Below are 12,577 nucleotides of genomic sequence, written 5' to 3'. Positions count from 1 at the left end.
AAGGTCCTGAGAATGACCTCCTATAGAGCGTGTCGTTGAGGATTGCATATCTTACTGCTTTCATTCAGAGTTTTCTCGCTTCCACATGATCTTTTGGCTGGATCCCTTTTGTCAGGTAGTTTACGATTGGCATCATCCAACAATCATCATCTTCAGCTTGATCCTGCTCTAGCAACGGGTTATCAAGTCTCGCCCCTTGCCCATCTATCTGCATCACATCTAATTTCACCACTCCAATACTGAGGAAGTAAAGACATTCTACTTCGGTTTCCTGTAGGTTTTCTTGTGCCAATTCAAAGGACTTTGATGAAGAACTGAAAATCAATAAAGTTTTAGCTAAAGAACATAAGGACTGCATCTAAAGTCTCCCTAAATACAATTACAGAAGAATAACAAATTAAGAATCAATGAGTTTCTCTACAGCTCTAGGTCTTTCATATATGCACTAACATTGAGTGGCTGGGTAGCAGTGTTGCATGCCCATCCTTGTTTTGTGGTGAAGATTAACGTTTGGTGTTTAGTGATCATTTATATACCTGCTGCTATCTGCTACAGCATGGAGAGTTACACTACAAAATGTTGGTTTTATTCCGTCCAAAAAATGGAAACTTTCCATCAGATAATGTTGTTTTGCGTGATAAATGGTCGGGCAATTAGTTTGATTAGTATAATATAATTAATAAAGTTGATGGACAATGAAAGCAATTGATTGAGAGGCCTAATTTATCAGTAGATACAACCAAAACGTACCGCCTGCCGATTTTTGTACATCTTCATTTATCCACACACTTCCACTACCGATGTATGAAACCGAAACCCTAGAGTAGATGCAATTGCAGGAACTACTCTGGACCTAACCTACGAACTAATTAGAAGAAAAATAAAAAATAATACAACTCTTCATATAAACCCTAGCATTTGTATATGAGAGTTTTAACAAAAAGTTCACGGTATTGTTCATTTTAACAAAAAAATCATATTTTACATTAAAAAGTCAATCATGATATTATTTACTTTACCCTTTATTTTATCCTTATTATTAAAACTCAAAATTTTTCAACTACTTTTATTAGTTTTCCTTTTGCATATCCCTCCTTCTGATTACCAGTTCATCCCTTAGCCCCTGCCCCATTCATGATAACACGTAAATTTAGGAAAATATGGCCCATATTACAAACGCTAATTATGGGGATAAGATTACAACTTTTGTGCAGTGCCTTTTTTTAGTTAAAGAATGTCTTTTTTGACAGAGTACTAAAACCTGTCTGATGAAAGGGTAATGATATAGAGTTTAATGATTGAATTATTACTTAAACGTTGATAAATGTGCTTATTTTTTATTTATGATATATCATTTAATTTGTAAATTTATTTACAAATTTAATCTCTTTAGCATTACTTGTGATAAAATTATAGAAGTGATTTCGACTCACTCTATTTCACCTCCTACATGCTTCTATTTAATTCTAACCTTATTCTCTTTTGACAGTTCAATCCAACAGCCGAAAAACCAAGAGAAGTGTGTATACAAAAACCTCCTTTTGTAAACCAAACCATGACCACTGATTTTAATTAAATATTTCATCGTCTAGACCACGACACGGGGAGTGTAAACTTTATAACTATTATAATAAATTCTAATTAGAAAAGGTTTATTAACCACTCACATTTTGTTGAATTAAAAACCCTACACCTATTTTTGAAATTAAAAAATTATCTTAGTACTCTCATTTGATAAGTATGTTTATAAACTATCAAAAAAGTATGTGCATGCAGAAATGATCAATTGATGGGAGAATTTGTCAGCGGGAACATAGTTTGGTACAACAAGTGTAATAATATAATTAGTTCGAAATTTTAAAAATTTCAACTAATTGTATTATAATTTTAAAGTTTTCAACTAATTGTATTATTACATTTAATGTACGGAGCTGTATTTTCGACACACTAAAAAATCTCTTCAATTGATCGTATAATTAATGTAGCCTTGCGGACATGAAAGGAGCGTTCTACATCAGATAATTGAAGCGGGCGCGACAGTCAAAGGACTTAATTCTGCACACCAACTTTGCAAAAAAGGAAAAGATCACAATAGGCTTTCCATCAGATTGATCTACAGATCCAAGGCTTCATGCATTCCTATCAGAGCAAACATGATAGCTACTTAGGATGATTTGTTTCATGCATCTTTGGATGGGCGATGGTGATTGGACATGCACACGACTCTTTCTAGGTAAGTCACTGACTTGTGGTAACCTTTCTTAACCCTAGATTCTAGAAGCAAACAAATGCAAGGATGTCGATCAAACTCTCAAAGCTAAACGAGTTTCAGGCTGATAGCCGATTGGCTAAAGAAAGTTGAGGTTCTATCATAAAATTATTTGGTAATGTAAGGAATGGTCCAACTTCTTATAAGCACATGCAAAGTCCTTCTTTTCAATGATGAGATTCACTCTCAACACCCTTCCTCACGTGTGACAAATTTTTAAGCCTATAACACGTAGATAACATAAACGGGATGACCTGAAGTGCGTGTGGCCGTTGGGCTTTACATATGGAACAACTTTGCTCTAATACGATGAAAAAAGTTGAGGTTTCACTAAAAAACCAATTGGCTATATGGAGAGTAGCTCAACCCTTATAAGCACATGCAAAGTCTTTGATTTTTTTCTTCGATGTGGGATTCACTCTCAACAACTGGAGATGGATTGCGTGTGTCGTTAAGTTAAAAATTTGAAGATTTGTTAACTAAAACGAGGTGGTTAACCATCTTTTATTTAGTGTTGTGATTTAAATGAAAAGGTATCCTCTTGATTGGGAGGTTTGAAATAAGGTATGCATCTCATTTGATTGGTTGCCAAACCAATTCATAAAGTCACTATATGTGGAAGATTTCTACAAGAAATAAATAATCTAAGATTATAATTTTCGTTCCTCCATCATTAACCAAAATTTAGAAATTATGAAAGCTTAGAGACTATTTTCTAGAGTCTAGTTGCTAAGCAATCTTGAGCATCCTTGCTTTCTCGTGTATTCGGAGTTTACCCTAGGAGTATGTAAAACTTTGACATACAAAAGGTGTAAGGTCATGCTTAAATATATCTTCACATAGGCACATATTATGGGTCAAATAAAGTACAAAAATAAAAAATAAATAGCGTAGTTAATCTGTGGTTTAAGCAATCTTTCATTCCTCATCATAACCATAACTCACAAGATACCAAACTTTTTTCTGACAATCTTGTCCACCACCATTTGTGATTAGCGTATTTTTACTATACTATTTCATAATCATAACAATTCATTTACTTAATCATCATTGTTTAAAGATTATATCTATATATTCATATAACTAATATATATATATGTATATATATGTATATAATTAAATAGGAGATCGTATCTGCACATGTATCAAATAAATGGTGGCGGTTCATTCTGAGTATGTTATAAATTTTATTCCATGAACATATACTAAAAAAAATGATGAATAAAGTGGTTGACTTCATGAGAATGGATGAAGTATTGTCTTTTTAAATTACTAACGCAAGACGTCCAGCAAAGCAATACAGCAGTACTTTGTACAATATTCAAATACAACTAAATGTTAAGAATGAATTTCACATTGATGAGAAAAAGAATTTTGCATGTGCTTATAAGTAGTTGAGTCACTCCCCATATTACCAATTGGTTTTATGATGGAATCTCAACTTTCTTCATGGTATCAGAGCACGTTGTCCCACGTGTGAAGCCCAAGGGCCACATGTGCTTCACCCGAATTGTGTTGTCCATGTGTTAAGCTTGAAAATTCGTCACACATGAGGGAGTGTGTTGAGAAAGAATCCCATATTAATGAGAAAAGGGACTTTGCATGTGCTTATAAGTAGTTGAGTTACTCCCCATATTGCTAATTGGTTTTATGATGGAACCTCAACTTTCTTCATGGTCTTAGAGCAAGTTGTCCCACGTGCCCAAATTGTGTTGTCCACGTGTTAGGCTTGAAAATTCACCACACATAAGGGATGTGTTGATAATGAATCACACATCGATGAGAAGAGGGACCTTGCGTGTGCTTATAAGTAGTTGGGTTTCTCATCGTATGGCCAATTGATTTTATGGTGGAACCTCAACTTTCTTCAAGGTCTCACGTGTGAAGCCCAATGGCCACACGTGCTTCACGCCACCCGAATTCTGTTGTCCACGTATTAGGCTTGAAAATTCCCCACATGTGAGGAAGCGTGTTAAGAATGAATCCCACATTGATAAGAGAAAGGACCTTGCATGTGTTTATAAGCATTTAAGTACTTCCCATATCACCAATTGATTTTATGGTAAAACCTCAACTTTCTTGACCAATAACACGGAAAACACAATAAACACAACAATATAAGAGTTTATTGCGGACATATCAAAAGGCGTGTAGAGTTTCGAATTGGGTGTTCACACCAAGACCTTCCCTATCTTTGTTGTTGCAGTATTGTTTGCTAGTGGGCTGCATACAAGGTTCTAAAAAACGGTCTAGGCAGCCGTCTAGGCACTCGACGAAGGGTCCCCAACCCGATTTAGGCCAAAACGGTTGTTACATCCCACATCGACCAATGGAGAGGGGATGATGTGCCTTATATGTACATGCTCCCTTCCCTATAGCACGAGGCCTTTTGGGAACTCACTGGCTTTGGGTTCCATCGGAACTCCGAAGTTAAGCGAGTTCGGGTGAGAGCAATCCAAGGATGGGTGACCCACTGGAAAGTTCTCGTGTGAGTTCCCAGAAACAAAACCTTGAGTGAATGGTAAGCCCAAAGCGGATAATATTGTGCTACGACAGAGTTAAGACTGGGATGTGACAACGATCATGTAAGGCAGGGAAGATTTAGGCGGCTGCCTAGGTGCTAGCTAGGCGTTATAGGCGGTCTGGGTGGTTCTAAGCGGTTTTACAACTAAGAATCTGCAATGCCCAATCTCAAAGTAGAGCCTCGATTGAAATTCTGCAGCTCACCGTTTGTGAGTAGAAGAGGAAAGAAAGAATGTAAAAAGAGAGAAACTCTTAACTTTTAAGGTATCAATCCATGACAGCGCAATCTGGATTTAAGATCCAGTTCGACGTTCTAATGACTGAAGAAAGAAGAAGAAATGGAAAAACTCATATGGGAAGACTATTTCGTTTTCCAACGGGTCAAAGTGTGATAATAATATGGGCTTTGGAAATATTGGGTGGCGTGTTAGAGGTGGGGTGGAGGGGTTAGAAACACAAGGATATTATTTGGTTTTTAATCTTTAATAAACCACCCACTACGTGGGGTTTTTATCATTTCAAACAGCTTGGAATATATACATACATTATATATACATATATATATATGTTATATATTTATATAAATTATTGGGATAATGTTTTATTATTTTTTTACTTTATAGAATCACACACACACACACACACACATATATATATATATATATAATTTTTAATTAATTGTGTGCTTTTTTATTTTTTTTAGTTTCATGGTGATATATATATGAAAGTGGTGTACCTAATTTGCAAAGGATGGATTGACTAAAATTTCATCCAATTGTGAAATGAATTGGAGAACTTTTGAGGGGATACATACAAAAAAAGAAGAAGAAATAAACTAGATACAACAACGTTAAATAATTTAATCTATGTCCAATCCAATGCAAGGATCATGAACAAGAAGAATTTAGTCTATTATCCAAGAATACTCATCATTATGATTACATGCTTACTGTTTTTTCGATATTGAACTTGTTGGATGGATGTACTTTGTGTATTCTTCTACTTCTATTTTTGCATTTTATCATTCTTCTATTATCCATATTTTTTTTAAGTGTAAATAGGCACTTATTTACAAGATATATAATAAATTTACATAAATCCATCTAGGCCCCGCCTAGCCGCCTAGGTGCTAGGCACCTACCTGCTACCCGACTAGCGCCTAACTTTTTTTAGAACCTTGGCTGCATATTCCCACTGGCTTCTTTTCATTCATGGCTGCAGATCCGATCATTGTGGTGCTTGTTGAAGGAACATGGAGTCTTCTCTCTTTTCGATTATGGGGCTTTATCTGGTTTGATCTCCGGCATCTGTAGGCGGTGCAGGTTCGTGGGTTTGCTCCCCAGCTAGCCGCCTAGGCACTAGGTGTCTGTCTGCCGCCTGACTAGCGCCTAGCGTTTTTTAGAATCTTGGCTGCATATTCCCAATGGCTTCTATTCGTTCGTGGCTGCAGATCCGATTGTTGTGGTGCTTGTTGAAGGAACATGGAGTCTTCTCTCTTTTCGATTATGGGGCTTTATCTGGTTTGATCTCTGGCATCTGCAGGCGGTGCAGGTTCGCGGGTTTGCTCCCCAGTGTCCGCTGGTAGCAGTCTGCTTGGTTTTCTTTGTTTCAGATCTGCTTGTTTGTGAGCTTGGTAATATTATTCACCTTTGTCCATAAAAAAAAAAAAATAAAAAAAAAAAATCTCAGATTACGTAATTGATATTTTTCTGCAAGTGTATGTTAAAATTATATTACTAAAGACTTATATCATCAATCCACATATGTAATCATTAGGTTCATTAGGTTTCTACAGAAAATACCAAGTTTGCAATTTGGGACGTTAATTTTATCGTTGAAATCTCAAAACAGTATCGTAGATTGTAGATTTGACGCTGAATCCAAATAATATAATCCAAATTAATTTTCTTAACTTCAAAAAATTCAACAAATGACTGTTTAAGAAAAAAAGAAGCTAGTTACGTCGGCTGAATGGGTACTGCCGACTACTGCTGTTCACGTAAACTAATTTCCTTCCCTAATAATTATATGCTACTTTACTTAGTAGAAAATTAAATGGAATTTGTTGGCTGTATTGAATTTTAAGTCAAGCTTAATTATTTAGACAACAACCCTTCTTGCATGATTCGGAGGATTGATTAGTTATTCAATTACAAACTTAATTATAAAGTTAATCATGTTGAGAAGTTAACTAACTATAGAACAAGACCAAGCTCGACTTAGAAAAGTCATCGGTTTATAAGATTCTCACAGTTAAGAGGGGACACTTGAAATAAATAAAATCCAGAAACAGAGAGAACGATCAAAATCTGCAAAACCATCAACGAGATGGTTTTTCTCTCTTCAACAATTTTGTTGAGGGTGTTAAAACAATAATTTGGTAATCGGAGCACTATTATCATTGAGATTCTAAATCATTTAGGTTCTGGTTTTCGTCTAAATTCGATATTGAACAGCATAACAGCATAACATAACATAGCATGTTAGAATACTAACAATGTCATTCACGTACACTATAGTGTCAACAACTCCATGTCCATCAACTGATGACAGTGACTCGTACGTGAGCAAATGACCCGTTGGATGAATAAGGCCTATGAAGAGACAATGAACCTTTGGGCCGATTCATGTAAACAGAAATGGTGATGGACTGTAGAAATTAGATTATTAGAAACCAGAAGGCCCATTGTCTAAAACTCTAAAGTTGTGGAAGCCGAAAACCTTTTGACTGGAAAGGAAAGGAAAGCAAAGGAAAGGAAACGCAGTCCTCCTAACGCTGTAACGCAATAATTGGCACCGCTCTCCGTCTTCGTAACACCCATGCACAATAAATTTGAATCAAATTTTAGCGCTCAAATCTCATGTGCCACAAAATCCCCATTTCAAAATTATATAAAAAAGTTCTTTAATTCCTTCCAAATTTAGAAAAAAAACATTAAATTCGACTCCAAAAAAAAGTCTCACTCCTCCGCCACTTCACAGTTAGCAATCGAAGCTCGCAATTCCTGAAACGAGAACATGGGTTGTGCTTCTTCTAATCTCTTCAACCACAACGACGAGTTCTCCCAACTCGGCAGCTCCGCGCTGAGCCACCACATCGTCTCGCTGACTTCCTCCACCTACGGCCTCCTTACTCTCGACCCGCCGCTGCCTGCGCCCACCACTCCGTCGACACCCCCTTCTCGATTCACTCTCGGGTCCATTTTCCCGAGCCCCTTGTCCCAGCCCAAGTCGCTCGAGTCCGAACCCAAGTCGCTCTTGTCCGACCCGAGACCGCTGCCTTCCGACCCGGAAGTCATTAACTCATGGGAGCTTATGGACGGGCTGGACGCCGACAGTTTCAGATTCTCGCCGCTTCCGCCGCCCAAACCGTTCGTTTTCTTAGACCCAAAAACCCTCGATAAAGAAAACTCCAACCCGAATCGCGCAATTCTCAAATCTCCGTACGAAAGGGTCTTCCGGGTGAACAACAAGAAGGACCCACTTGACCGGTTCGAGAAAACATGCCCGCCGGGCGGAGAAAACAAAGTCGTTGTCTACACGACGACGCTGCGAGGAGTGCGGCGGACTTTTGAGGAGTGCAACGCCGTCCGGGCAGAGATAGAAGGCCTCGGGGTGATGATTGTCGAGCGTGACGTGTCAATGGATCGCGGGTTCAGAGAAGAGTTGAGCGACTTGATGAAGGGGAAAGGGAAGGAGGCGGCGGTGCCGCCGCGGGTGTTTGTGAAGGGGAGATATATAGGCGGCTCTGAGGAGGTGCTGAAGATTTTGGAGGAGGGTTTGCTGGGTGAGATTCTTGCTGGGTGTCCAAAGAAAAAAGCTGGGTCAGTGTGTGAAGGGTGTGGGGAGGCAAGGTTCTTGCCCTGCTTCCAGTGCAATGGGAGTTCAAAGATGGTGCTGATGGTGAATGATGATGTGGCGGGGCAGCGGAAGGGGACGACGGTGGTGACGAGGTGTCCTGAGTGTAATGAGAATGGGCTGGTGCTTTGCCCAATTTGTAGCTGAATGGTGAAGAACAAGAGATGCAAAGATCTCTGTTTTCGTGTCGAAATTGTGTTTAAGCATTTTCTTCTATCTTAAAGTTGGGGCTTCTTTTGAGTTTCTGATGGAAACCAAAGGCTTCTAATTCTGTACTCTACTCTCTTGTTTTTATGTTGATAGTTATATAACTTATATATATATATATATATCTGCTTTTGATTTGTGAAGATGTATTGATTTGCTGGTGTAGTTGTTTTCTGTGAAGTTATACTAATCTTCTGGACTGATTGGTGTCTAAGATTGGATTTGATAACTCATTAAAGTCGAGGGCTGTAGAGGTGAGTGGTTTTCATTTGAGGGATTAGAAGAGATTAGACATGAGGGAAACTTATTCTTTCTAATCCATCTTATACCTGTAACTTAGACAATGTTTCTTTATTTCTTCTTACAACATATTTTAAATAGAGCGAGTTATCCAATCTTAGGCACCAAACGAACACTTAAGAGTCTTCTGATAAAAGAAAAAAAAACCAAAAAACCAGTCTTCAATGGTGCTGCAGTTGGTACAATAAATTACAGATTCTTTGGAACTCACTTTAATCTCCGGAATTAGTCGCCTTTCGTTGAATGTGGAGAACATAGGCACACCAGTTGCATAGTTAGTGATGTCTTAGTTTCGCTTATCTTTCAGATGGCTAGTTGTAACGATTTTCAGAAAATCCAGTGCGATGAATGAAAGATTTACTATGTTAGTACAGGGTTAAACTAGTAGTTACCCTTCAATTGTTTGAGAACTGTTGTACCATGATAGAGTTCAACGCATGGATTTGAAGAATATATGGAGAATGCTGATGCTTCGTGGCTGCCACAAGTTTGTGGCGAAGAGTCCGCTGGTTTATCAGTGGAGAAACTAAAACAGTTCTTCAGTCCAGGGAAGTACCGACCGTGAGAGAACGTACAGAATCTTTAAAACACCTTTAAACACAAACTTAGTCAATGCCGACTTGTCATTTCCCTTCTCTTCTTTTGTATTCTTCTCAAGAAAATAATTGTCCAAAAGCTTGTCCATATCTTCCCATCCAAATTATGCAAAGTGGTTTAACTGGCAATCTAGCATGTTAGTGGAAGAGAGGGATCAATCTTTAATAGCACTTCCACCCCTACCAAATTGCCCAAGCAATTAGGCTATTGAGCAGGACAATTACTACCTTTACTATAACTGCTTAAGTGCATCTCCATCCCTAAATTGAATAGAACAGACTATTGGTTTAAAATATTTTTTATTATAAAATGACAAAAGATAATTTTATTTTTAATTTTAGATATGCTTTTTAACCAATTTCGTCACGTCACGTGTCATTAACTAAAATACAATTTGATTGCCCAATAACCTAGGGTACATTCATGGGATGGAAGTGCTCTAAGACTATCAAGGAACGACATAAGTGGCGGAAAACCTTCTAAATTAGATTGACATAAACCAGTGGTATCAAGCTTAAACTTTGCTTAGACTGCTTTGTTCTCCAGAAAAAAAAAAAAAAAGAAAAAAAAATATCAGTTTACGGTGAGTAGGTGGAACTCCGATTGCATCATGAATGTTTACATTTGCTTGAGGAATAATGAACATATCATTCCTAAGCATAAAGTGTTTTAGAGGCCTCTACTTTTTCTGTGAAACTTTGGTCCTGAAAAAGGGTGACGTGAGTTGGCGAATATGTACTTTTCTGCAGCTTTTTCACTTTCTTTACTGTTTTCTGTTTGAAGTTTCACCGAGGATTGAAGTGGATGCCAGGAAAGGATATTCTCATTATCCAGGGTGAATCACAACGATTGTGAAGGGGTAAAATTTGCGTGTTGAATCGGAAGTAGGCTCAAAATTTTCACATGCGACTGTTTAGTTTCAGTTGCAAGGTTTGGCAAAGTTTGGTCTGTCTTGTAACCCACTTTATCGTTAATGGTAGTAAATCTTCACGCTCAGATTTTCTCCTTCTGCATCCCTCCTCGTGTTTTTGTCCACTAATTCTCTTTTATTTATTTAGTCTAGAGGCTAAAACAAATTAAAAAGAAAAAAAAAGAGCATAGGAGGACAAAAGGGTATTGCTCATGTGATTTCTATTTGTATAAGCCTACATAATCCACCAAAGGTCATAATATTAGAAAATCCTTCAATAATTTCCACAATCAAATCCAAAACACGAAGAAAACATTTCTGAAATTGGGGGTGGTTAATATTTCCAGTTCCTATAGATGATTCTTCCGTCTGCCTAGAGAAAACCAGTAAGGAAGTTGATGGAGAAAAAGCTCCACACAAGATTAATAAAGGGTTGATTATGATGAATCCCTTATTCTCTTTTTTGTTTATCATTTTTCTATTCTTTATTTTTTATAAGAAAATTTTGACTTTAAAAGAGAGATTTTATTGATAACGAAAAAAAAGAAGTTACATTAGTTAGGGGGATATTAAAAGAAGTTACATTAGTAAAGGGCCATAAACCTTACATTTCATTATACAAGAAAGGCCCCACCACAAGCTGCATGGCAGGGTTACCCTTAGCAGCCCATTTGTATTCACTTTTAAGTTTTAACCCAATTATACGGAGGAGGATGTCAAAGAATGGGAAGGCCATTACGTAAGTTAAGTCGAAATCCAAGAGAGATTGCTTGTCTAAAACTTTGCGTACATGACGACGAGAGAAAGTCCCCAGCTCCCTAATCCAAGCAAAAGTAGAACAACATATACATAAAAATGAAGGGAACTTGCTTTCAAACTTCATTTTATTTCACATCTTCCAAATAGGCATTAGCAAGAAAAACCCTGCAGCCAACCAAACACTTCGAAGATGTGGAGGAAACCATTTCGACATAAAAGAGAGCTAAAAATCCGAAAACAAGCCAATAACGGAAGAACAATGCCAAATTGAGCATCAAATCAAAACCAAGGACGTTGTGCAAACCCATAGCTAAAAAATATGTGATCAACGGATTTAGAGTTACGGCAACATAATTGGCAGATAAGTACTAAAAAATACCTCATCGTTTAGTTTATCCTCTGTTGGAAGCTTATTAAAGAGTATCCTTCAAATCAAAATAGAGCAGTAGAGCGAGATAAACGGACGTCAAATAATGAAATGTTATTCTCTTATTTATTTATAATAGTTAAGGGTTCGATTTCTCTAATACAAAGTCAGCCTTTCTAGGATAGATCTTGAACACATTTTGACCCTTGAAATTTATTAATCTATGATGCATTTAAGTTTCATTCCCATTTCAAAAAAATCTTGGTAGTAAAACCGCATTTAAAGAAGAATTTTCATGCAAGGGAAAAATTACTATGAAAGTATTTCAAACTAATTATAAAATATCATACGAGAAAAATTAAAATGCAAGATATTGCATAATTTGACTTAAAATACCAATAGAGATGTTTTGAGTTCAACCTCTCTTCAACATGTACAAGCAGCTTTTAATTTGAGTCTGGCCTAGCCATTATCAAGGTGTAAATATGACGTGACACTGACACTACTACACATATTGGGTCCGCATAGATTTTGAAGATTTGTATGGAACTAGTTACTGGTAATTTTTCCCATTTAATCTCAGAAAAACTAGTAGAAATTCACATGCTTCGTAGTTATTTTCATGCAAAGAAAGGGAGAGTTCTGGTCCACTGTCTGATTGAATGTGTTTTACTTGAGCAAGTAAAATTAACCTAAACAAAAAATTGACGAAAGGAGAAACCCTACCAAACTAGTTTGACTGAGCTTACTGGGAAAATGAAGCCCCACTCTGTTTGCTTTTACCCAT

General features: G+C 37.2%; 1 protein-coding gene across 1 annotated transcript; it reads left to right on the top strand.

Annotated features, from left to right (window-relative positions):
* The first annotated feature begins 7,696 nt into the window (after positions 1-7,696).
* Positions 7,697-9,000, top strand: LOC125479784 (uncharacterized protein At5g39865-like). Its single transcript, XM_048589776.1, has one exon. The coding sequence runs from the start codon at positions 7,811-7,813 to the stop codon at positions 8,795-8,797; it is 987 nt and encodes a 328-aa protein (XP_048445733.1). The 5' UTR covers positions 7,697-7,810; the 3' UTR covers positions 8,798-9,000.
* The last annotated feature ends 3,577 nt before the right edge of the window (positions 9,001-12,577 follow it).

This window comes from the organism of the source record quoted next, unplaced genomic scaffold (genome assembly GCF_019419815.1).
Source record: "Pyrus x bretschneideri cultivar Hongxiangsu unplaced genomic scaffold, Pyrus_bretschneideri_v1 Contig3, whole genome shotgun sequence".
Classification (NCBI taxonomy): Eukaryota; Viridiplantae; Streptophyta; class Magnoliopsida; order Rosales; family Rosaceae; genus Pyrus; species Pyrus x bretschneideri.
The sequence above is the reverse complement of the archived record's forward strand: the minus strand, read 5'-3'. Positions and strand labels throughout refer to the sequence as shown.

What these genes read in the sequence shown, in the direction of transcription:
- LOC125479784 (XM_048589776.1), top strand. Translation starts at nt 7,811, where the DNA reads ATGGGTTGTGCTTCTTCTAATCTCTTCAACCACAACGACGAGTTCTCC.